Source organism: Haliotis rufescens, unplaced genomic scaffold, assembly GCF_023055435.1.
Source record: "Haliotis rufescens isolate VD_foot unplaced genomic scaffold, xgHalRufe1.0.p SCAF_19, whole genome shotgun sequence".
In the NCBI taxonomy this organism is placed as follows: Eukaryota; Metazoa; Mollusca; class Gastropoda; order Lepetellida; family Haliotidae; genus Haliotis; species Haliotis rufescens.
In genome coordinates, this window is record NW_025963879.1 from 3,600,169 (window position 1) to 3,626,347 (window position 26,179).

General features: G+C 37.5%; 1 protein-coding gene across 4 annotated transcripts in view; it reads left to right on the top strand.

Annotated features, from left to right (window-relative positions):
* Positions 1-25,867, top strand: part of LOC124119206 (probable D-lactate dehydrogenase, mitochondrial) — a 68,803-nt gene extending 42,936 nt beyond the window's left edge. Inside the window, exons 6-13 of one of the 4 annotated variants that reach the window (XR_007221931.1) lie at positions 10,239-10,344; positions 10,612-10,705; positions 11,041-11,169; positions 16,053-16,180; positions 16,613-16,703; positions 17,848-17,959; positions 21,355-23,980; positions 24,027-25,867. Coding sequence is in view for 2 of the 4 variants with exons in the window: in XM_048398813.1 (XP_048254770.1) it covers positions 10,239-10,344; positions 10,612-10,705; positions 11,041-11,169; positions 16,053-16,180; positions 16,613-16,703; positions 17,848-17,959; positions 21,355-21,523 (829 nt within the window). In the remaining 2 variants the exon portion in view is untranslated. Of the gene's footprint in view, positions 1-10,238; positions 10,345-10,611; positions 10,706-11,040; positions 11,170-16,052; positions 16,181-16,612; positions 16,704-17,847; positions 17,960-17,996; positions 18,109-21,354 lie in introns of all 4 variants that reach the window. The other 3 variants (XR_007221932.1, XM_048398813.1, XM_048398814.1) reach the window with 3 other exon arrangements.
* Positions 25,868-26,179: the final 312 nt, after the last annotated feature.

The window sequence follows — 26,179 nt, forward strand, 5'->3', positions numbered from 1 at the left end:
GTAGATACCACACAAACATATGAAACATTGGTCATACTTGTAGATACCACACAAACATATGGAGGATTGGTTAATCTTGTAGATACCACACAAACATATGGAGCATTGGTTAAACTTGTAGATACCACACAAACATATGAAACATTGGTTAAACTTGTAGATACCACACAAACATACGGAGCATTTGTTAAACTTGTAGATACCACACAAACATATGGAGCATTGGTTAAACTTGTAGATACCACACAAACATATGAAACATTGGTTAAACTTGTAGATACCACACAAACATATGAAACATTGGTTAAACTTGTAGATACCACACTAACATATGGAGCATTGGTTAAACTTGTAGATACCACACAAACATATGAAACATTGGTTAAACTTGTAGATACCACACAAACATATGGAGCATTGGTTAAACTTGTAGATACCACACAAACATATGAAACATTGGTTAAACTTGTAGATACCACAAAAATATATGGAGCATTGGTTAAACTTGTAGATACCACACAAACATATGAAACATTGGTGAAACTTGTAGATACCACACAAACATATGAAACATTGGTTAAACTTGTAGATACCACACAAACATATGAAACATTGGTTAAACTTGTAGATACCACACAAACATATGAAACATTGGTTAAACTTGTAGATACCACACAAACATATGGAGCATTGGTTAAACTTGTAGATACCACACAAACATATGAAACATTGGTTAAACTTGTAGATACCACACAAACATATGAAACATTGGTTAAACTTGTAGATACCACACAAACATATGAAACATTGGTTAAACTTGTAGATACCACACAAAAATATGAAACATTGGTTAAACTTGTAGATACCACACAAACATATGGAGCATTGGTTAAACTTGTAGATACCACACAAACTGATGAAACATTGGTCATACTTGTAGATACCACACAAACATATGAAACATTGGTTAAACTTGTAGATACCACACAAACATATGAAACATTGGTTAAACTTGTAGATACCACACAAACATATGGAGCATTGGTTAAACTTGTAGATACCACACAAACTGATGAAACATTGGTCATACTTGTAGATACCACACAAACATATGAAACATTGCTTAAACTTGTAGATACCACACAAACATATGAAAAATTGGTCATACTTGTAGATATCACACAAACATATGAAACATTGGTTAAACTTGTAGATACCACACAAACATATGAAACATGGGTTAAACTTGTAGATACCACACAAACATATGGAGCATTGGTTAAACTTGTAGATACCACACAAACTGATGAAACATTGGTCATACTTGTAGATACCACACAAACATATGAAACATTGGTTAAACTTGTAGATACCACACAAACATATGAAACATTGGTCATACTTGTAGATATCACACAAACATATGAAACATTGATCATACTTGTAGATACCACACAAACATATGGAGCATTGGTTAAACTTGTAGATACCACACAAACTGATGAAACATTGGTCATACTTGTAGATACCACACAAACATATGGAGCATTGGTTAAACTTGTAGATACCACACAAACATATGGAGCATTGGTTAAACTTGTAGATACCACACAAACATATGAAACATTGGTTAAACTTGTAGATACCACACAAACATATGAAACATTGGTTAAACTTGTAGATACCACACAAACATATGGAGCATTGGTTAAACTTGTAGATACCACACAAACATATGAAACACTGGTTAAACTTGTAGATACCACACAAACATATGAAACATTGGTCATACTTGTAGATATCACACAAACATATGGAGCATTGGTTAAACTTGTAGATACCACACAAACATATGGAGCATTGGTTAAACTTGTAGATACCACACAAACATATGAAACATTGGTTAAACTTGTAGATACCACACAAACATATGAAACATTGATTAAACTTGTAGATACCACACAAACATATGAAACATTGGTTAAACTTGTAGATACCACACAAACATATGAAACATTGGTTAAACTTGTAGATACCACACAAACATATGAAACATTGGTTAGACTTGTAGATACCACACAAACATATGAAACATTGGTTAAACTTGTAGATACCACACAAACATATGGAGCATTGCTTAAACTTGTAGATACCACACAAACATATGAAACATTGGTTAAACTTGTGGATACCACACAAACATATGGAGCATTGGTTAAACTTGTAGATACCACACAAACATATGGAACATTGGTTAAACTTGTGGATACCACACAAACATATGGAGCATTGGTTAAACTTGTAGATACCACACAAACATATGGAGCATTGGTTAAACTTGTAGATACCACACAAACATATGAAACATTGGTTAAACTTGTAGATACCACACAAACATATGAAACATTGGTTAAACTTGTAGATACCACACAAACATATGAAACATTGGTTAAACTTGTAGATACCACACAAACATATGAAACATTGGTTAAACTTGTAGATACCACACAAACATATGAAACATTGGTTAAACTTGTAGATACCACACAAACATATGAAACATTGGTTAAACTTGTAGATACCACACAAACATATGGAGCATTGGTTAAACTTGTAGATACCACACAAACTGATGAAACATTGGTCATACTTGTAGATACCACACAAACATATGAAACATTGGTTAAACTTGTAGATACCACACAAACATATGAAACATTGGTCATACTTGTAGATATCACACAAACATATGAAACATTGGTTAAACTTGTAGATACCACACAAACATATGAAACATTGGTTAAACTTGTAGATACCACACAAACATATGAAACATTGGTTAAACTTGTAGATACCACACAAACATATGGAGCATTGGTTAAACTTGTAGATACCACACAAACTGATGAAACATTGGTCATACTTGTAGATACCACACAAACATATGAAACATTGGTTAATCTTGTAGATACCACACAAACATATGAAAAATTGGTCATACTTGTAGATATCACAGAAACATATGAAACATTGGTTAAACTTGTAGATACCACACAAACATATGAAACATTGGTTAAACTTGTAGATACCACACAAACATATGGAGCATTGGTTAAACTTGTAGATACCACACAAACTGATGAAACATTGGTCATACTTGTAGATACCACACAAACATATGAAACATTGGTTAAACTTGTACATACCACACAAACATATGAAACATTGGTCATACTTGTAGATATCACACAAACATATGAAACATTGATCATACTTGTAGATACCACACAAACATATGGAGCATTGGTTAAACTTGTAGATACCACACAAACATATGAAACATTGGTTAAACTTGTAGATACCACACAAACATATGGAGCATTGGTTAAACTTGTAGATACCACACAAACATATGAAACATTGGTTAAACTTGTAGATACCACACAAACATATGGAGCATTGGTTAAACTTGTAGATACCACACAAACATATGAAACATTGGTTAAACTTGTAGATACCACACAAACATATGAAACATTGGTTAAACTTGTAGATACCACACAAACATATGAAACATTGGTTAAACTTGTAGATACCACACAAACATATGGAGCATTGGTTAAACTTGTAGATACCACACAAACATATGAAACATTGGTTAAACTTGTAGATACCACACAAACATATGAAACATTGGTTAAACTTGTAGATACCACACAAACATATGAAACATTGGTTAAACTTGTAGATACCACACAAAAATATGAAACATTGGTTAAACTTGTAGATACCACACAAACATATGGAGCATTGGTTAAACTTGTAGATACCACACAAACTGATGAAACATTGGTCATACTTGTAGATACCACACAAACATATGAAACATTGGTTAAACTTGTAGATACCACACAAACATATGAAACATTGGTCATACTTGTAGATATCACAGAAACATATGAAACATTGGTTAAACTTGTAGATACCACACAAACATATGAAACATTGGTTAAACTTGTAGATACCACACAAACATATGAAACATTGGTTAAACTTGTAGATACCACACAAACATATGGAGCATTGGTTAAACTTGTAGATACCACACAAACTGATGAAACATTGGTCATACTTGTAGATACCACACAAACATATGAAACATTGGTTAAACGTGTAGATACCACACAAACATATGAAAAATTGGTCATACTTGTAGATATCACACAAACATATGAAACATTGGTTAAACTTGTAGATACCACACAAACATATGAAACATTGGTTAAACTTGTAGATACCACACAAACATATGGAGCATTGGTTAAACTTGTAGATACCACACAAACTGATGAAACATTGGTCATACTTGTAGATACCACACAAACATATGAAACATTGGTTAAACTTGTAGATACCACACAAACATATGAAACATTGGTCATACTTGTAGATATCACACAAACATATGAAACATTGATCATACTTGTAGATACCACACAAACATATGGAGCATTGGTTAAACTTGTAGATACCACACAAACTGATGAAACATTGGTCATACTTGTAGATACCACACAAACATATGGAGCATTGGTTAAACTTGTAGATACCACACAAACATATGGAGCATTGGTTAAACTTGTAGATACCACACAAACATATGAAACATTGGTTAAACTTGTAGATACCACACAAACATATGAAACATTGGTTAAACTTGTAGATACCACACAAACATATGGAGCATTGGTTAAACTTGTAGATACCACACAAACATATGAAACACTTGTTAAACTTGTAGATACCACACAAACATATGAAACATTGGTCATACTTGTAGATATCACACAAACATATGGAGCATTGGTTAAACTTGTAGATACCACACAAACATATGGAGCATTGGTTAAACTTGTAGATACCACACAAACATATGAAACATTGGTTAAACTTGTAGATACCACACAAACATATGAAACATTGGTTAAACTTGTAGATACCACACAAACATATGAAACATTGGTTAAACTTGTAGATACCACACAAACATATGGAGCATTGGTTAAACTTGTAGATACCACACAAACATATGAAACATTGGTTAGACTTGTAGATACCACACAAACATATGAAACATTGGTTAAACTTGTAGATACCACACAAACATATGGAGCATTGCTTAAACTTGTAGATACCACACAAACATATGAAACATTGGTTAAACTTGTGGATACCACACAAACATATGGAGCATTGGTTAAACTTGTAGATACCACACAAACATATGGAGCATTGGTTAAACTTGTAGATACCACACAAACATATGAAACATTGGTTAAACTTGTAGATACCACACAAACATATGAAACATTGGTTAAACTTGTAGATACCACACAAACATATGAAACATTGGTTAAACTTGTAGATACCACACAAACATATGAAACATTGGTTAATCTTGTAGATACCACACAAACATATGAAACATTGGTTAAACTTGTAGATACCACACAAACATATGAAACATTGGTTAAACTTGTAGATACCACACAAACATATGGAGCATTGGTTAAACTTGTAGATACCACACAAACTGATGAAACATTGGTCATACTTGTAGATACCACACAAACATATGAAACATTGGTTAAACTTGTAGATACCACACAAACATATGAAACATTGGTCATACTTGTAGATATCACACAAACATATGAAACATTGGTTAAACTTGTAGATACCACACAAACATATGAAACATTGGTTAAACTTGTAGATACCACACAAACATATGAAACATTGGTTAAACTTGTAGATACCACACAAACATATGGAGCATTGGTTAAACTTGTAGATACCACACAAACTGATGAAACATTGGTCATACTTGTAGATACCACACAAACATATGAAACATTGGTTAAACTTGTAGATACCACACAAACATATGAAAAATTGGTCATACTTGTAGATATCACAGAAACATATGAAACATTGGTTAAACTTGTAGATACCACACAAACATATGAAACATTGGTTAAACTTGTAGATACCACACAAACATATGGAGCATTGGTTAAACTTGTAGATACCACACAAACTGATGAAACATTGGTCATACTTGTAGATACCACACAAACATATGAAACATTGGTTAAACTTGTACATACCACACAAACATATGAAACATTGGTCATACTTGTAGATATCACACAAACATATGAAACATTGATCATACTTGTAGATACCACACAAACATATGGAGCATTGGTTAAACTTGTAGATACCACACAAACATATGAAACATTGGTTAAACTTGTAGATACCACACAAACATATGGAGCATTGGTTAAACTTGTAGATACCACACAAACATATGAAACATTGGTTAAACTTGTAGATACCACACAAACATATGGAGCATTGGTTAAACTTGTAGATACCACACAAACATATGAAACACTGGTTAAACTTGTAGATACCACACAAACATATGAAACATTGGTCATACTTGTAGATATCACACAAACATATGGAGCATTGGTTAAACTTGTAGATACCACACAAACATATGGAGCATTGGTTAAACTTGTAGATACCACACAAACTGATGAAACATTGGTCATACTTGTAGATACCACACAAACATATGAAACATTGGTTAAACTTGTAGATACCACACAAACATATGAAACATTGGTCATACTTGTAGATACCACACAAACATATGAAACATTGGTTAAACTTGTAGATACCACACAAACATATGGAGCATTGGTTAAACTTGTAGATACCACACAAACTGATGAAACACTGGTCATACTTGTAGATACCACATAAACATAAGAAACATTGGTTAAACTTGTAGATACCACACAAACATATGAAACATTGGTCATACTTGTAGATATCACACAAACATTTGAAACATTGGTTAAACTTGTAGATACCACACAAACATATGAAACATTGGTTAAACTTGTAGATACCACACAAACATATGGAGCATTGGTTAAACTTGTAGATACCACACAAACATATGGAGCATTGGTTAAACTTGTAGATACCACACAAACATATGAAACATTGGTTAAACTTGTAGATACCACACAAACATATGGAGCATTGGTTAAACTTGTAGATACCACACAAACATATGAAACACTGGTTAAACTTGTAGATACCACACAAACATATGAAACATTGGTCATACTTGTAGATATCACACAAACATATGGAGCATTGGTTAAACTTGTAGATACCACACAAACATATGGAGCATTGGTTAAACTTGTAGATACCACACAAACATATGAAACATTGGTTAAACTTGTAGATACCACACAAACATATGAAACATTGGTTAAACTTGTAGATACCACACAAACATATGAAACATTGGTTAAACTTGTAGATACCACACAAACATATGGAGCATTGGTTAAACTTGTAGATACCACACAAACATATGAAACATTGGTTAAACTTGTAGATACCACACAAACATATGGAGCATTGGTTAAACTTGTAGATACCACACAAACATATGGAGCATTGGTTAAACTTGTAGATACCACACAAACATATGAAACATTGGTTAAACTTGTAGATACCACACAAACATATCAAACATTGGGTAAACTTATAGATACCACACAAACATATCAAACATTGGTTAAACTTGTAGATACCACACAAACATATGAAACATTGGTTAAACTTGTAGATACCACACAAACATATGAAACATTGGTTAAACTTGTAGATACCACACAAACATATGGAGCATTGGTTAAACTTGTAGATACCACACAAACATATGAAACATTGGTTAAACTTGTAGATACCACACAAACATATGAAACATTGGTTAAACTTGTAGATACCACACAAACATATGAAACATTGGTTAAACTTGTAGATACCACACAAACATATGAAACATTGGTTAAACTTGTAGATACCACACAAACATATGGAGCATTGGTTAAACTTGTAGATACCACACAAACTGATGAAACATTGGTCATACTTGTAGATACCACACAAACATATGAAACATTGGTTAAACTTGTAGATACCACACAAACATATGAAACATTGGTCATACTTGTAGATACCACACAAACATATGAAACATTGGTGATACTTGTAGATACCACACAAACATATGAAACATTGGTTAAACTTGTAGATACCACACAAACATATGAAACATTGGTTAAACTTGTAGATACCACACAAACATATGGAGCATTGGTTAAACTTGTAGATACCACACAAACATATGAAACATTGGTTAAACTTGTAGATACCACACAAACATATGGAGCATTGGTTAAACTTGTAGATACCACACAAACATATGGAGCATTGGTTAAACTTGTAGATACCACACAAACATATGAAACATTGGTTAAACTTGTAGATACCACACAAACATATGAAACATTGGTTAAACTTGTAGATACCACACAAACATATGGAGCATTGGTTAAACTTGTAGATACCACACAAACTGATGAAACATTGGTCATACTTGTAGATACCACACAAACATATGGAGCATTGGTTAAACTTGTAGATACCACACAAACATATGAAACATTGGTTAAACTTGTAGATACCACACAAACATATGGAGCATTGGTTAAACTTGTAGATACCACACAAACATATGGAGCATTGGTTAAACTTGTAGATACCACACAAACATATGAACCTGGTTAAACTTGTAGATACCACACAAACATATCAAACATTGGGTAAACTTATAGATACCACACAAACATATCAAACATTGGTTAAACTTGTAGATACCACACAAACATATGAAACATTGGTTAAACTTGTAGATACCACACAAACATATGGAGCATTGGTTAAACTTGTAGATACCACACAAACATATGGAGCATTGGTTAAACTTGTAGATACCACACAAACATATGAAACATTGGTTAAACTTGTAGATACCACACAAACATATGAAACATTGGTTAAACTTGTAGATACCACACAAACATATGAAACATTGGTTAAACTTGTAGATACCACACAAACATATGAAACATTGGTTAAACTTGTAGATACCACACAAACATATGGAGCATTGGTTAAACTTGTAGATACCACACAAACTGATGAAACATTGGTCATACTTGTAGATACCACACAAACATATGAAACATTGGTTAAACTTGTAGATACCACACAAACATATGAAACATTGGTCATACTTGTAGATACTACACAAACATATGAAACATTGGTGATACTTGTAGATACCACACAAACATATGAAACATTGGTTAAACTTGTAGATATCACACAAACATATGAAACATTGGTTAAACTTGTAGATACCACACAAACATATGGAGCATTGGTTAAACTTGTAGATACCACACAAACATATGAAACATTGGTTAAACTTGTAGATACCACACAAACATATGGAGCATTGGTTAAACTTGTAGATACCACACAAACATATGGAGCATTGGTTAAACTTGTAGATACCACACAAACATATGAAACATTGGTTAAACTTGTAGATACCACACAAACATATGAAACATTGGTTAAACTTGTAGATACCACACAAACATATGGAGCATTGGTTAAACTTGTAGATACCACACAAACTGATGAAACATTGGTCATACTTGTAGATACCACACAAACATATGAAACATTGGTCATACTTGTAGATACCACACAAACATATGAAACATTTGTTAAACTTGTAGATACCACACAAACATATGGAGCATTGGTTAAACTTGTAGATACCACACAAACTGATGAAACACTGGTCATACTTGTAGATACCACATAAACATAAGAAACATTGGTTAAACTTGTAGATACCACACAAACATATGAAACATTGGTCATACTTGTAGATATCACACAAACATTTGAAACATTGGTTAAACTTGTAGATACCACACAAACATATGAAACATTGGTTAAACTTGTAGATACCACACAAGCATATGAAACATTGGTTAAACTTGTAGATACCACACAAACATATGGAGCATTGGTTAAACTTGTAGATACCACACAAACATATGAAACATTGGTCATACTTGTAGATACCACACAAACATATGAAACATTGGTCATAGTCAGGAACAGATTATTTCACATAGAAAGGATTTTTCATAGACTATTCAGTCCATGAGAGGAAGACTGTGAAACTACTACTTCTATCTATGTGGATGTTGCAGGAAGACATCTGCAGGCTACAACCTGACGAACCTGTTTGTGGGCTCCGAGGGCACCCTGGGCATCATCACCAAGGCCACACTACGTCTCTATGGCATACCTGAAGCAGTACGTTGGGACGTAGATTTCATGCCGTCAATGTGCTTTGGAAATGAAAATGTTTCCAGTCAAGGATTACTCACCCAAATGGCGGTTCCTTGTGGTACTGTTTACTGTATGTAAATAATGTTGGAAAGAAAGAAAATGTTGATTAATTTTCTCTTTTAGAGAGACTTCCCTGTATCACACTAATAGGTGCTTTGCATTTGCCTTATTAAAATGACAATGTGATTGGTATAAAATATGAGGTGCTGATTGGCCCTATTTTCCCATCAGACCGTTTCGGCCGTGGTCCACTTTGAGACAGTCCAGGGGGCAGTGGACACGACTGTCAACGTCCTGCAGTGTGGCATCCCCATGGCCAGAATAGGTGAGGCTCCATGAAAGAAAACCTCAAAACACAGATCATGTTTTATTATATACCAGATACAGTATCTCATAATAATATTTCATAATAATAGTATTTTATAATCTAAACTGGTATAAGTAGAACACAATTGTACCACTGAATAATTGAGTAGTTGGAGGGTAGCTTCACGTAATGAGTTGGCTGTGCTTGCATGTAGTACTTGTCAGAGTGAGTGTGATAAAATATATAGTGTTGTCTTTTTACACTGGTTGATAAACTAAAGATATGAACAGTGCTTATTCTACCTGTTTGAGTCTTTGTCACATCTTGAACATAAGTATACTTGACTTTCTCAGAATTCTTGGATGAAGTTACTATTGATGCCTTCAACAAGTACAGCAAGTTTGACATGAAAGTGGCGCCCTCTCTCTTCCTGGAGTTCCACGGGCCTGCCAGTGGCCTGGATAACCAAGTCAGTGTTGTGGGTAAGGTGCTACTCCTGTCAACATTCCACTATTTGTAACAAGTTAGCAGGGATATACCCGGGACTCCAAACTAAATATCCCCTCGCATTAAATCATTATTTTCTTCAATATTGGGATTTTTTTAAGTTCTTATTTTCTCACATTCAACAGTATTTTATCAATGTATTCTGAACCTTGAATTCCATTTAATAAAATCTAAAATGAAGCATTAAGAGCTTCCCCTTTTTCATGTTAATTGGGCACGTTATCTGTGAACAGGTGAAGTATAAGTTTCTATATCAACATGAATTGGGAAGGTTTTGGGGAATGTTTACTGACATTTGCTGCAGCCTTGGGTCCTACTATCAGCCTCTGGGGAGCCCTAGGTAGAGAGAAGATCAAGGGTGGGGCAATTAACGGTACAATCGGGGGACCATGTGCTGTTGGCATGTGTAGCAGATGTGTGCTTTCCTGGATAAAAAGGTCAACTTGGATATGAATGTGAACTCTGATTATTAATGACTCAGTAATAAGGCTTAAAAGATAAACTAATTGGTTCTCAGGCAATGGCTTTTATAAAAATAGTGTGGTCGGGTGGTGTTTTTGTTGTTTTGTTTGTTCAAACACATCTGTAACCAAATAAACAGTTGTGTACAATCAACCTGGGAAAGGGCCTCCCTAAATAAATGTATTTGTTGATGAGTAAAATACTGGAGTACAGTATTTGGCTACAACTGGACTACCAGTGTTTGCATAATACACCCATATAATGAGCTTTTAATTATATTTCACGACGAGAAGACATTATCATGAGCACACAACATGGAAGAAGCATGTAAACAAATCTGTACTGAAGTACACAAGTCAGTCCTGTCATTACACTATCTGACTATACACTATCTGGACTTAATTTGTAATCCATATTACTTTTATCCAAGATTTCATTCAATTTTATTTACATTAATTTCGGCGAAATCGTGTTTGAACTCATTGGCAAATCACATCAACTCACCATGAAACGAACTTTAGTTGCAAGGAAATCACCCATAAATAGGGAAGAAAATGTGTGAACAGCTGATTGCTATTTCTGGCTTATTTTCTGAGACAAACACATGTAATCTTAATCTCTGTGCATGAAACATTGTCTGGCATACAGTACACAAATACCATTGAATTTGTAAATCATCACATCTTGTGATGTTTTCTCGTAAATTTCATGTTTTCATTGACCAAACTGCATGCTATATTGGATCGCATTGTTTTTAAGTATTGTAGCATTTCACTGCCGGAGTTGTTTGTTGCTGTCTGGAATCGATTTGGAATCGATTTCGTAGGTGTGTTGTTTGAATCCAGTTGTCTTGTCGATTATTGGTTACGTGTGGCCTGCCACTCCAAGGATGGTCTCTGACTGCATTCGTCTGTTGCCATGTTGCCATAAACACCAAATGGTGTTTCTGTGGACGTTAAATTGTCTTGCAACATCATGTTGACTCGATCCTGCTTCAAGCATACCAATGGCTCGCAGATGCTCATTTTCGGACAGGCGTGGCATTTCGTAATGTTGAATAATTGCGTAATTTTGTTGTTTTTCTGAGTGGTTGTTGTCAGCACGATGCTAAACAATGCATATGGAATCCCGTTAACGCACATGTTTTTATAACCATTCTTGGGTAGTGAAATGCATGGGGCTTGCATAAAAGTCAACTTTTGCATGGAATGCATGCTTTTCTGTAGCAGTTGCGTTTTTGTGACTTGATTCCATACATGTACTACAATATTGAAAACCAAACTTTACTTGTTTGAAAAATACACTAAAATATTGGTGTCACAGGAACTTTTGTTGTTGAGTATATAATAGTTCCCATTTATAACCATTTTAGCCACTTGAATTTCGAGAAAAACGAAATAAAAAATATATAAAAACTATTTTTTGCTTTCGTAAACTAGCTCTTGCTTTAAAATGTGCTACCGCAGACTATATTTAGTAACAAATATTGAAAACTCTCAACATCGCTGGGCGTATTTAATAATATTGTGTGTAGAGATGATAGATCACTGGGAGGAGCTTATGCACACTCGATGACCCCTGACGTCACTGGGCATTGTTTCGCCGGTGTGACTGGCAACAAAATACTACAAATTACGTCATAGGTTGTTGTCACTAATACTAACAATACCATTATCTATATAATTTTTGTGCTTATCCTGCATTATTCCTTGATGCATCTACTGCTTACCCTATGACAGAAATGAAGTTGTGCAAGGTGTCGGCTGAAGAAATATAAAGTGGTCCCAATTAAGTTCGAAGCCCAACCCTTACACAGCTTGCCATGTGACCAAAGGGAAGTGATGATGTCATGGATCTTTCATCACTGACGACTCTGGCTTCTGCGACGATTACTGCCTTGCCAGACATGGCGATGATGGCTGCGTCTGAGAGTTATCCTCTACACCTGCGCACAGCCAGTTACCAACTGCGTCTCCCAGGTTCCTGCCAGTGCCTCCCACATATGTGCACATCTGTATCCAGCGCCTGCGACTGCGCCTCTGTACCAGCCGAAAGTGCCAGCACCTCGCGCGACTTACGTACCACAACACTTCCATCAACCCCAGCGCCTGCCACTCATCCAGCAATTGTGGTCCCGCTAAAGCCTGCTGTTCATCAGAATCCTTCAGTACTGTCTACACCTTCAACGTCTTTCAGTAGGTTTGATACACCTCCCCCTGCTTGGGTAGCCTGACCCGGTGTCTCTTCCAAGTGCTCATCTAGATCTTCACGATCTAAGCGCCGTTCTAGATCCGTTCTAGATTCACAACACAACACAACACCCACGCTTGTAGTCATCGGAACGTTCCCTTCAAGGTGGCAATAATGATAATCTGACTGTGGTTGCTGTAAATCACGTGGAGTTGTATGATTTACCGACCACTTCACACACGGTATAGCCGAAATTAATGTAAAACATTATTGAATGAAATTTGGAATAAAATTAATAAAATAAGTTACAAACCTAAGTCCAGATGTACAGTGAACACTTTTTGTAACCAGATAGTGTAATTACCTGATTGTGTACTTCAGTAGGGCCTACAGATTTGTTGACATGGTATTTCCAGTGTTGCATGCAATGCTCACGTTACTGTTTTTACATTGGGAAAAAACATCAGAACTCATTGTGGCGTGTATAATGCACACCTACTTTACACAGCTGTGTTTTTTAACAGTTTGCACTATACTCAAGAAAATACACTACTTGATGGGAAATACATAAATGAGTAAAATGAATATAGACCGTACATGTATGTTGCAATGCGCAACTGATACGTTTTCTACATTATGCCCCACCATATCGTGCATACTTTTGTCCTTACATACTCCTTTATCATACAACCTTTATCTGGAGCCCTGTGTAACACCTGATCCCATGCTTAGGGATATGGTCAGGGCATTGGCCGAGGAGTTCTCCAGATTAGCACTCTTCTCAGTGTTCAAGGCGGCCAGGTTTGGAAGGAGATTTTTCTATCCCTGCCTTTGAAGTTGTTGTCCAGGCACATGATTTGGATGAGGACCTCCATTTGTACTAAAGGTACTGCACTCTGGGTACCGTAGACCTGGCCATAGACCCTCTACCGACCACAGCTCCACCACCTTGGCTCTACCCCAGAAAGCAACATCAGAAACTGGGTTCCAACATAGATATGCTGTTGAAGAAGAGAGCCAAAGAGATTTACACAAGGCTTCTCCTCTCCCATCTACCTAGACTCGGCAAGATGTGAATCATTGACAATCTCTCTGTTCAATTAGCGCTACTTGAAACGTCCACCTTACTCCCGCGTCACAACATTGAGACTGCTCAGGAGCAGTGTCAGCGCTTACAATTCCCTGATCAGTTGCGACTTGCAGGATATGTACCTGCATGTACCTATTCATGCCAACAACTGCAGGTTCCTCAGGTTCCAGTTCAATGAGGCCCACTACCAATGGGCGGTCCTCCCCCTTGGCATTTCAGTGGCCCCGTGGATATTTACACAACTCAACCAAACCAGTAGCTGCCTTCCTACGACTGAGGACATCTGGTTTAAGTCATACATAGACGAGTCTCCTGAGTCATCCGGACACGGCTACCCTGGTCTGCAGGCGTCTACTGTATCAACTGATATGTGTAGTTAATGAGGAGATGATTCCATCCCACCGACTCAGTGCCAGGGGACAGATGGTTCAAGATACTGCGCCATCTGTCACCTGCCCTTCGACAATCCCGCACACTTCACCAGTGGCAAGTGTTGCTTGGGCTGCTCACATTACCACTTCCGTTGGGTCACGTGGCAAGCTGTGTAAGGGTCAGGCTTCAGACTTGATTGGGTCAACTTTTTATTTCTTCAGCCGAGACCTCGCACAGTTCGTTTCTGTCATGAGGTAAGCAGTCAATGCATTGAGGAGTAATGCAGGATAAGTATTCAAATTTAAAAAATATTTAGATTTTATTAACACTATATACTAATAACCAAATGCTGATATTGGTACGAATATAAATAACTAAATGCTAATATCGGTACAAATACTAAAAACTAAGTGGTAATATTGGTACGAATACTAAAAACTAAGTGTTAATATTGGTACAAATACTAATAACTGTATGCTAATATTGGTACGAATACTTATAATTAAGTGCTAGTATTAATATGAATACTAACTACTCTATATGCTTACTCTTGGTTAGGGGACACAATCACATTACATCTGTGACTGCCACACATGATGGCTAGTGAGATTAGTCATATGCCATGTTTCCTTGTGCTGCTGGTCCCTGTGATTGGCAGATGTGAAACACACTGAAAACAATGATATTACAGGGGCTGCAATATGGCTGAGATGATCCTGACTACAGGACAGGTTTTCTTTGCAGAGGAACTGTGTCAGATGAATGGCGGCTCGGACTTCCGCTGGGCCAAGGATGCTGAAGAGAGAAACAGACTGTGGAGGGCCAGGCATGACATCATCTATGCGTGTATGGCTCTGAAACCAGGATCAAAGGTAAAAGCATGAAACTTGAATAAATAACAATACCATCAGCAACTGGGAAAGAATAAGTGGATAAATAGATCTATCATCTTCACAATACACAGCCATTGCACATACTGTGGTCTTATATAAGTGAGCAACACATATTTTTAATATAATTGATAGACTTTTACCTAACACCTGTACTCTGATAGGTTTGTAATAACCTTATAACTCTGCCCTTTCCTACTCTATCTGGGAAGAGTGTTTCCCACAGTACTGACAGTGTTGACTACACAACAGCCTAGGTAGAACATCTTTCAGGGCAACATTGAACGAAAGATTATCATTTTGTTCGTGAATGATTTGAGTTCATCTCTATCAGAATTCTGTAGACAAGTTGTGATACAGATACTGATAACCTCTGTGACAGTTGACATCTTTAACATTGTCTCCTTATCACAGCCCTATTCAACTGATGTCTGCGTGCCCATCTCCAGACTGCCTGAAGTCATCCTCAAGTCTAAGGATTTCATCAATGAAGCGGGAGTAATAGGTAGGCTGGTACAGCCATGTTGTGGTACAACTGACGTGCAGTTACATTATTTCATGCTTCGGATTTGTGTTTGACTATTACTCTCTTCTTTAGGTAAGAATACTTTCCTATACATGACTGGAGAAGTGCAGGTCAAAAGGGGGAACATTTCCATAGCCTATCCAGGGCTACTTGGTATCAATGTTTGTCCTGTGCAACAGTACCTGGTTGTCATGGTTGTTGCTGTGACAGATGATACTCCTCTAACTGAGTGAGTGAGTGAGTGAGTGAGTGAGTTTGGCTTAACGCCACTTTGTACAGTATTTACAAATATCACGGCATGTCAGCTTGATGTGGGAGGAAAGGCCGAAGTGATGCAGGTGCTAGATGTTTACCACTTTGGTGAAACCCACAGTCTTATGGTGCTGACTCACCTAGATATGTTGTCAGGGTGAATATGGGATTTGTAGCCTCCTCATAGGTTTCTGTCATGCCTAAGGGACACAACTCTGGGCCACCTGTACCCTCTCCTCAGACGTGTATCTTGACTTCATGGCTGTAGACATTTTTTCTCTTTGTTAGTTATGGTTGCTCTGACACAAATGTGTGTTTGTGTGTATTATGTTGCAAAGGCAAATCTTTTACTTTTTCTGGTTCACTGATCCTCTGCTTACTAATAACCTAGGGATTGTTGATAGACAAGTACATTTTAGTCACTATGTGCTTTTTTATTTCACATGATGTTGAGTCAGTCAGTTTGTGGGAGTAAATAAACAATATTATGCTTTAAGTGCAATATTTACTTCTGGAGAGGCTCTGTTCTCTTTTTGACGCCGCGATATAACTGGAATACTGTTAAAAGCGTCGTTAAACCCAACTCACTCACTGTTCTCTTTATGAGGGGTTTTCAGTGGCCAGAAACTACATATATGTAGTAGTATTTTAAAAGTCGACAGTTCCTGTAATTTTGTTTGATTTTCATGGATTGATGTTTTTTTAATAATTCGTCAAAGATGGAGTGGTTGGGCAAATGAAAATATTTTTGAGCTGTTTATATTCAAATTTGTTATTGTAGCTTTTTGGTCCAGGATGACTACTACTGGGTAGATAGCGGTAAATCCAATGTCAGACAAGTGGGATATGAACTAGTAACACTTTGTTTCAGGCCCCATAGTTGGGCATGTAGGAGACGGCAATTTCCACGTCTTCTTCCCAGTTGACCGCACTGACCCTGAAGACGTTCAAAAGGTCAAGGACGTTGCTGTTAAAATGGCCAAGTGAGTAGTAATCTGTTTTGTATGATTTTCATTTCAGCGCCAATAATCAGTCACGCTGGTGATGGCAATTTTCATTGTGCGTTACTTCCCCTTGAAAACAGCATGGAAGAGAAGCAACAAGCCGAAGAGCTGGCAGAGAAAATAGCTCTGTGAGTTCAAGTGTTGATACTACAGTCTTCACAAACCTAACTGTTGCTCTAACATGGAGGCTTATTGACCGTTCATGCTCACATTTCATATTTTTCTTGCCTCTAGATATGGACTGAAGCAAATGTGTGTTTGTGCGTACTATATTGCCAAGGCTAGATATAGACTGAAGCAAAGTAAAGACATCTTGTATTATTTCTGTGCCTGTCGTAGTGCATACTTCGTCTCCATACTTGAACTGATCAAACACAATGTATCTATTGCATAGGATGGCCATTGTAATATATTGTCTTTAAGAAAGTGTCATAAAGCAGGAAAAAACAGTAACTTAAAGACATGGTAGAAAATTATTATTTGAGGAAGGTGCAATTGGTTTTCATTTATTCCCTAATTTTTGGAAATTGTTCATAAATAGTTTTCATCTTTTTCTCAGTGGCCCTCGGGTTATGAATAAATTGGTTTGGGGTATTTTGGAAACCAAGTATCAGTAGGAAAAGTGATAGTGTAGTGGGTGTGGTTGGTGTTATTCTCCTTACAACATGTGGTCCTGAGTTGCCTGTGTCGCCATGCTGACACAGATTGTATATACAGCATGTTGTCCTGCGTCGTCTGTGTCACCATGATAACACAGATTGCATATAGCATGTCGTCCTGTGTCGCCATGCTGACACAGATTGTATATAGTATGTTGTCCTGTGTCGCCATGCTGACACAGATTGTATATAGTATGTTGTCCTGTGTCGCCATGCTGACACAGATTGCATATAGTATGTTGTCCTGTGTCGCCATGCTGACACAGATTGTATATAGTATGTTGTCCTGTGTTGCCATGCTGACACAGATTGCATATAGTATGTTGTCCTGTGTCGCCATGCTGACACAGATTGCATATAGTATGTTGTCCTGTGTCGCCATGCTGACACAGATTGTATATAGTATGTTGTCCTGTGTCGCCTGTGTCACCATACTGACACAGATTGCATATAGCATGTTGTCCTGTGTCGCCATGCTGACACAGATTGTATATAGTATGTTGTCCTGTGTCGCCTGTGTCACCATACTGACACAGATTGCATATAGCATGTTGTCCTGTGTCGCCATGCTGACACAGATTGTATGTAGTATGTTGTCCTGTGTCGCTTGTGTCGCCATGCTGACACAGATTGTATATAGCATGTTGTCCTGTGTAGCTTGTGTCGCCATGCTGACACAGATTGTATATAGCATGTTGTCCTGTGTAGCTTGTGTCGCCATGCTGACACAGATTGCATATAGCATGTTGTCCTGTGTCGCTTGTGTCGCCATGCTGACACAGATTGTATATAGCATGTTGTCCTGTGTCGCTTGTGATGCCATGCTGACACAGATTGTATATAGCATGTTGTCCTGTGTCGCTTGTGTCGCCATGCTGACACAGATTGCATATAGCATGTTGTCCTGTTTTGCCATTCTAACACATATTGTATATAGCATGTTGTCCTGTGTCTCCATGCTGACACAGATTGTATATGGCACGTTGTTCTGTGTCGCCATGCTGACAAAGATTGTATATGGCATATCGGCCTGTGTAAAACCATGCTGACACAGATTGTAAATACAGCATGTCGCCCTGTGTCGCCATGCTGAAAGATTGTATATAGCATGTTTTCCTGTGCCGCCATGCTGACACAGATTGGATATGGCATGTTGTTCTGTGTTGCCATGCTGACCCAGATTATATATGGCATGTTGTTCTGTCGCCATGCTGACACAGATTGCACATAGTATGTCGTCCAGTGTCGCCATGCTGACAAAGATTGTATAAGGTATGTCGTCCTGTGTTGCCATGCTGACACAGATTGCACATAGTTTGTCGTCCTGTGTCGCAATGCTGACACAGATTATAAATACAGCATGTCGTCCTGTGTCGCCATGCTGACCAAGATTGTATAAGGTATGTCGTCCTGTGTTGCCATGCTGACACAGATTGCACATAGTTTGTCGTCCTGTGTCGCAATGCTGACACAGATTATAAATACAGCATGTCGTCCTGTGTCGCCATGCTGACCAAGATTGTATAAGGTATGTCGTCCTGTGTTGCCATGCTGACACAGATTGCACATAGTTTGTCGTCCTGTGTCGCCATGCTGACAAAGATTGTATAAGGTATGTCGACCTGTGTCGCCATGCTGACAAAGATTGTATGAGGTATGTCGTCCTGTGTTGCCATGCTGACACAGATTGCACATAGTATGTCGTCCTGTGTCGCCATGCTGACACAGATTGTTTATAGCATGTCGTCCTGTGTTGCCATGCTGACACAGATTTCATTTAGCATGTCGCCCTGTGTCGCCATGCTGACAGATTGTTTATAGCATGTGGCCCTGTGTCGCCATGCCGACAAAGATTGTATTTAGCATGTGGCCCTGTGTCGCCATGCTGACAAAGATTGTATATAGCATGTCGCCCTGTGTCGCCAAGCTGACAAAGATTGTATATAGCATGTCACCCTGTGTCGCCATGCTGATACAGATGGTATATAGCATGTCGTCCTGTGTCGCCATGCTGACACAGATGGTATATAACAATATAACATGTCGCCCTGTGTCGCCATGCTGACACAGATGGTATATAGCATGTTGTCCTGTATCCTATGGCAGTGTTTATTCAATGTCATCATCAAGCCGTTAAGACAGAGGTCCCTCTTATACTTGAAATCGACTGTCTTCTTAATGTTTGCATAATTTGTATTTTTTCACAAGTATGGAATGATTTGGGGACATGAGATTGTCTTTGTTTATAATTACCGTAATAAGCACACCACTCTAATAAGCGCACACGGCGATATTTATTAATATATTGGCTTGTGAACAATCCCAAATAGCACCCCTTCCGATTGATCAATGTACACAAGACTTATTTATTCGTGTATAATACGCACTTGTGTGTTATATGCACCCTTAATTATGGGCAATATCTGTCGTATATAAACATTTCAGGCTGTCAGCATAAACCACGAAATTTATCTCTCAGCTCTGTTTTTTTCCACCAAAATACCATTCTAATAAGAGCCCCCTATTTCTAATTTTGAGAGCGCCCTGGGCGCTTATTACGCCAAATACGGTAAGGGCATATTACATGAGCTTCGGTTTGATTTTAATTTATGTCATGTTTCATGATTGAACCCTTTCCAACTAGAATGTAGGGAGATATTGTTTCCATCTGTCAGAGAATTTAACACAGTTATCTCCCTTTGTTCACATTTCCAGACTCGGTCTGTCTATGGATGGGACTTGCACAGGGGAGCATGGTATAGGCATCGGCAAGAGGATGTTGCTTCGGGAGGAGATCGGCGATACAACTCTAGGGGTCATGCAGCAACTCAAGACAACCTTTGACCCAAAGGGTATACTTAACCCTGGCAAGGTCTTGGTTTAAGGACATAATTCCACAGACTGAAGAATAGTCAACAGAACTCAGTCTTGTCAATCGATGAATAATGAACTGAGGTGAAAATTTAAATAGTAAACTTGTTGTTGACTTATGACACAATTGTACAATAAGCAATGATTTCAAATGATATTGTATCATATACTTGGGATTACTTTATACAGGTTTGTCATCATACATGCTCGGCACGTGTAGACTCATAGTGGATCGAATATCCATCATGTGGACATATGATGACAAAGTAGTGGTATATGTTGGTTGTTGTCATGAGTCAGCTGATAATGTAACTGAAACCACTCAAATATTCAGTTCACTTGTACCTGACTGTATTAGATATTTTGTGAGAACAGTTTGAATATTTATAGGATATATTTGCCACATTTGTATTTACTGGTTTTTGTTAATACTGACAAAGTATGTGGATGCATGATATGTGCCTTATCAGTTATAAGCCACTCCAAACGGTGGTTTCTGCAGACAATAAATGGCAGTTTTTTCGTCTCCCTGCAAATCGCTGCACGGTGATCCAGATAGCTGCATGTTTGGGTCAGATGTGAGTTGCTTGTTGACGTAAACACGTTAGAACTTACAAACTCAAACGTTTAACTACACACTACATTATTGCCCAATGTGGCCTTGGATTCCTGTATTTGTTTGCAGACCTTTATTTAGTGATTGAACACAGCCCCACCTGTACATGAACCTCTGCTTACATGGGTTCCAACAGGGTACTGAAGGTCTGCAACTTGCCTCACATGCAGTTGTATAACTGAATTAAGTACACTCATTAAGTTTGTTATGCTTTATTCTTTATGGCATCAGTTTTCTGGAATGTATTCATTGTTTGTTACAGACTGCTCATGATGTTCTGTGATGGTGGTTTTGTGTGTTGGTGGTATTATATTCTTTCTTTGTATGGCTTTTTCTTTTGGCTTTGGGGAAATACAGGTTGGAAAACAGTGAAATACTCCACAGTTAATTGCAGCATAAATACCTCACTGATACACTCAGGAGATCTCAGATATTAAACACACAAAAGAGATATAGTGAAGGATTTGTTTTCGGGTTGTGAGATATTGAACTCCTGTAATGAAGCATTTAGTCTCGATGTGTGAGAAACATGATAGCGATATTGCAAAGTATTTGTGAGACTAAGGACATGGCCTACCTTCAGCTCGTAGACATGCCCTTCAGTCCATCTACCTCTGTAGCATGCATAAAATAACTCATTCATGGAGACAGGTACTCCATTACGTTTAACATGTCATGTGTAGATACACAATCAGGTTGGCAACAATTTTATGTGGTGCCTTTATGTGGTGAGCTCAGGATTTGACAAGTATGCTGGTCAAGTGAGATGAGTATATTGGTCCCCAAGACAAGTATGCTGGTCCGCTAGACAAGTATGTTGGTCAAGTGAGATGAGTATATTGGTCCCCAAGACAAGTATGCTGGTCCGCAAGACAAGTATGTTGGTCAAGTGAGATGAGTATAGGTCTGCTGGACAAGTATGCTGGTCTGCTGGACAAGTATGCTGGTCAAGTGAGATGAGTATATTGGTCCGCTAGACAAGTATGCTGGTCAAGTGAGATGAGTATATTGGTCCGCTAGACAAGTATGCTGGTCCGCAAGACAAGTATGCTGGTCAAGTGAGATGAGTATATTGGTCCGCTAGACAAGTATGCTGGTCCGCAAGACAAGTATGCTGGTCAAGTGAGATGAGTATATTGGTCCGCTAGACAAGTATGCTGGTCAAGTGAGATGAGTATATTGGTCCGCTGGACAAGTATGCTGGTCCGTTAGACAAGTATGCTGGTCAAGTGAGATAAGTATTGGTCCACTAGACAAGTATGCTGGTCAAGTGAGATAAGTATTGGTCCACTAGACAAGTATGCTGGTCAAGTGAGATAAGTATTGGTCCACTAGACAAGTATGCTGGTCAAGTGAGATGAGTATATTGGTCGGCTAGACAAGTATGCTGGTCCGTTAGACAAGTACGTTGGTCAAGTGAGATGAGTATTGGTCCGCTAGACAAGTATGCTGGTCCGCTAGACAAGTATGCTGGTCAAGTGAGATGAGTATATTGGTCCGCTAGACAAGTATGTTGGTCGGCTAGACAAGTACGTTGGTCAAGTGAGATGAGTATTGGTCCGCTAGACAAGTATGCTGGTCCGCTAGACAAGTATGCTGGTCAAGTGAGATGAGTATATTGGTCCGCTAGACAAGTATGTTGGTCAAGTGAGATAAGTATTGGTCCGCTAGACAAGTATGCTGGTCAGGTGAGATAAGTATAGGTCTGCTGGACAAATATGCTGGTCAAGTGAGATGAGTATTGGTCCACTAGACAAGTATGCTGGTCAGGTGAGATGAGTATAGGACTGCTTGACAAGTATGCTCGTCAAGTGAGATGAGTATATTGGTCCACTAGACAAGTATGCTGGTCAGGTGAGATGGGTATAGGTCTGCTAGACAAGTACGGTATGCTGGTCAGGTGAGATGAGTATAGGTCTGCTGGACAAGTATGCTGGTCCATCAGACAAACACTAGTAATGGTAAATATTAATTAGGACCAGTAACTTGAAATCAAGGCTGTCCAAATTGCTTGTGCTAAATATGAAAGTGACTTTTTGTTTTTGAAAAGAATGAAAGAACAGTAATTGATAGAGTATGTGTGCAAAAACGATGATAATGTGGCACAATTGTTTTAACCAAATGCTTTGCTATCTAACACATTTTCTATGGGACCAGTGATTTTCCTGTGACATGTGCCCTGTTGCCCATGAAACAGGTGAGACCCTGTGATCTCCAGGGACGTGCTGTTCAATCAATCATGGGCACAAGCACAGCTAAGTCATGTGCATGCAGCTCAAATATTATTCCAAGCATGTTAAACAGTACCGCTATGTCATCATCAGGGTGACTTTGTACACATGAAATCATAAGGTCACCTTTATATCACAAAAAAAGTTCTATTACAAAACAAACAATTTCGTTGGTCGGATGAATTTTGGTTGTTGATTATCCAACCACTCCAGCCCAAATTCACAATTTTACTAATTAAAATAAAGAAGAAGTGCATGTTAAGAATGAAATAAATCACAATCGTCACTGCTGGTCATCAGGGCAGTTTACATCAAAAAGTGCAATTATGGAATGGATTATAACTATGGCCAAAATATATACAGTCAAACACCGTTGTGTTGAAGTTGAAGGGACCTACGTAAATAGTTCGACTTATCTGAGGTTTGACACAACCGAAAATGATATATAAAGAAGGAAAGAGGGACCAAGCTTTTTCTATAAGACAACCATACGTTTGACACATTAAAGTTCAACACAGCTGTGTTTGACTTTAGATAAAACTGTAAAGTATGTAAAACTAGAAAACTAGAGTTGTGATTATTTTATGGTAGGTAAATGTTTCTGGTAATTTCACTTTACTTCTGTATTTTCCTTGGTCCCATAGTTGACAATAGTTGAGGGTACTTAATCATGTTGTGTCAGTGTGTGCTGAAACATGGAAACCAGCTGTAAATGGGATTCCTACTTTGTCAACAACTTCATGATCTCACAGTCTACTTGGATGTATAGAATTAATATTGTGTCATGTTAATAGGTTTGCAAAGTTGTCATTTGAACGACAAAAATCTTTTCCCGTGTTAGGTCACTTATCTTACAGACTTTTTTTTCGCATTTTCCCACAAACTGTAGGATCTGTTTTTGATTGAAATAGAATTCGAAAAACAAAATTGATTTTCACATGATCACATTAATAAGAGACTTTTTTCTCCTTATTTACCAATTTCAAAGTGTTTTTCATAACTGCAATTTGTTAACGGATAGAGAGGAAAAATTCTTTTGTGAAATATTAGGTTGATGAATGAGTATGAAGTACCGGTAATATAAAACCAAATGCCCCAACATGTCAAGTCAGTATTGATGATGTTGATTGAAAACTGCTTGGCTGATACGATAGTTACAGAAGCATGGCCCTGAGATCTGTTGTATTTAGTCTTTGCTATTGTTAATCCCAACTCAACTAATAGGATCTTCATAGTTGCCTGCCAATGAATCATTCATGTATCATAATCATTACATTCCTTATTGGTATAGTACCACTGCGATAGCACTCCTTTCAAATACTCTGCTTTAATTAAATATTTCTGTATGATTCTTTAAATACCAGTACTGTAAAATGAAATTAAAGTTAAAATTTGTTAAAAGGTTGTGCTGATGTCAAGAAATGTGAATCGACGCATGTGACTTCAAATAGAGCTTTTGAAAATAGGAATGTGTTCCCGGACAGCTCTTCACTTTGTAAATGTTGGTATACCAAAACATTCTCACCTGAGCAGGTAAGTATTGATTGAAATACAGTCATGCACTCAAATCACTATTTTCAGAATCAATAAAGAATTTTTTCCCTGTGACTATTGGGATTATGATGGCCGTGAGAATTAATATAACATATTCATATATATTATAGTTTTTTGCTCAGGTTATTATTTAGCTGTCTGAATGTATTCAATTCAGATGTGTGGGGTATGATTCATTGTTGATTATATGACTCAGTGGAAATATCCTAACTACATAGATATGAATTTTCTCAACATTACTCATCACAGTCTTCTGTGTGATAAAAGC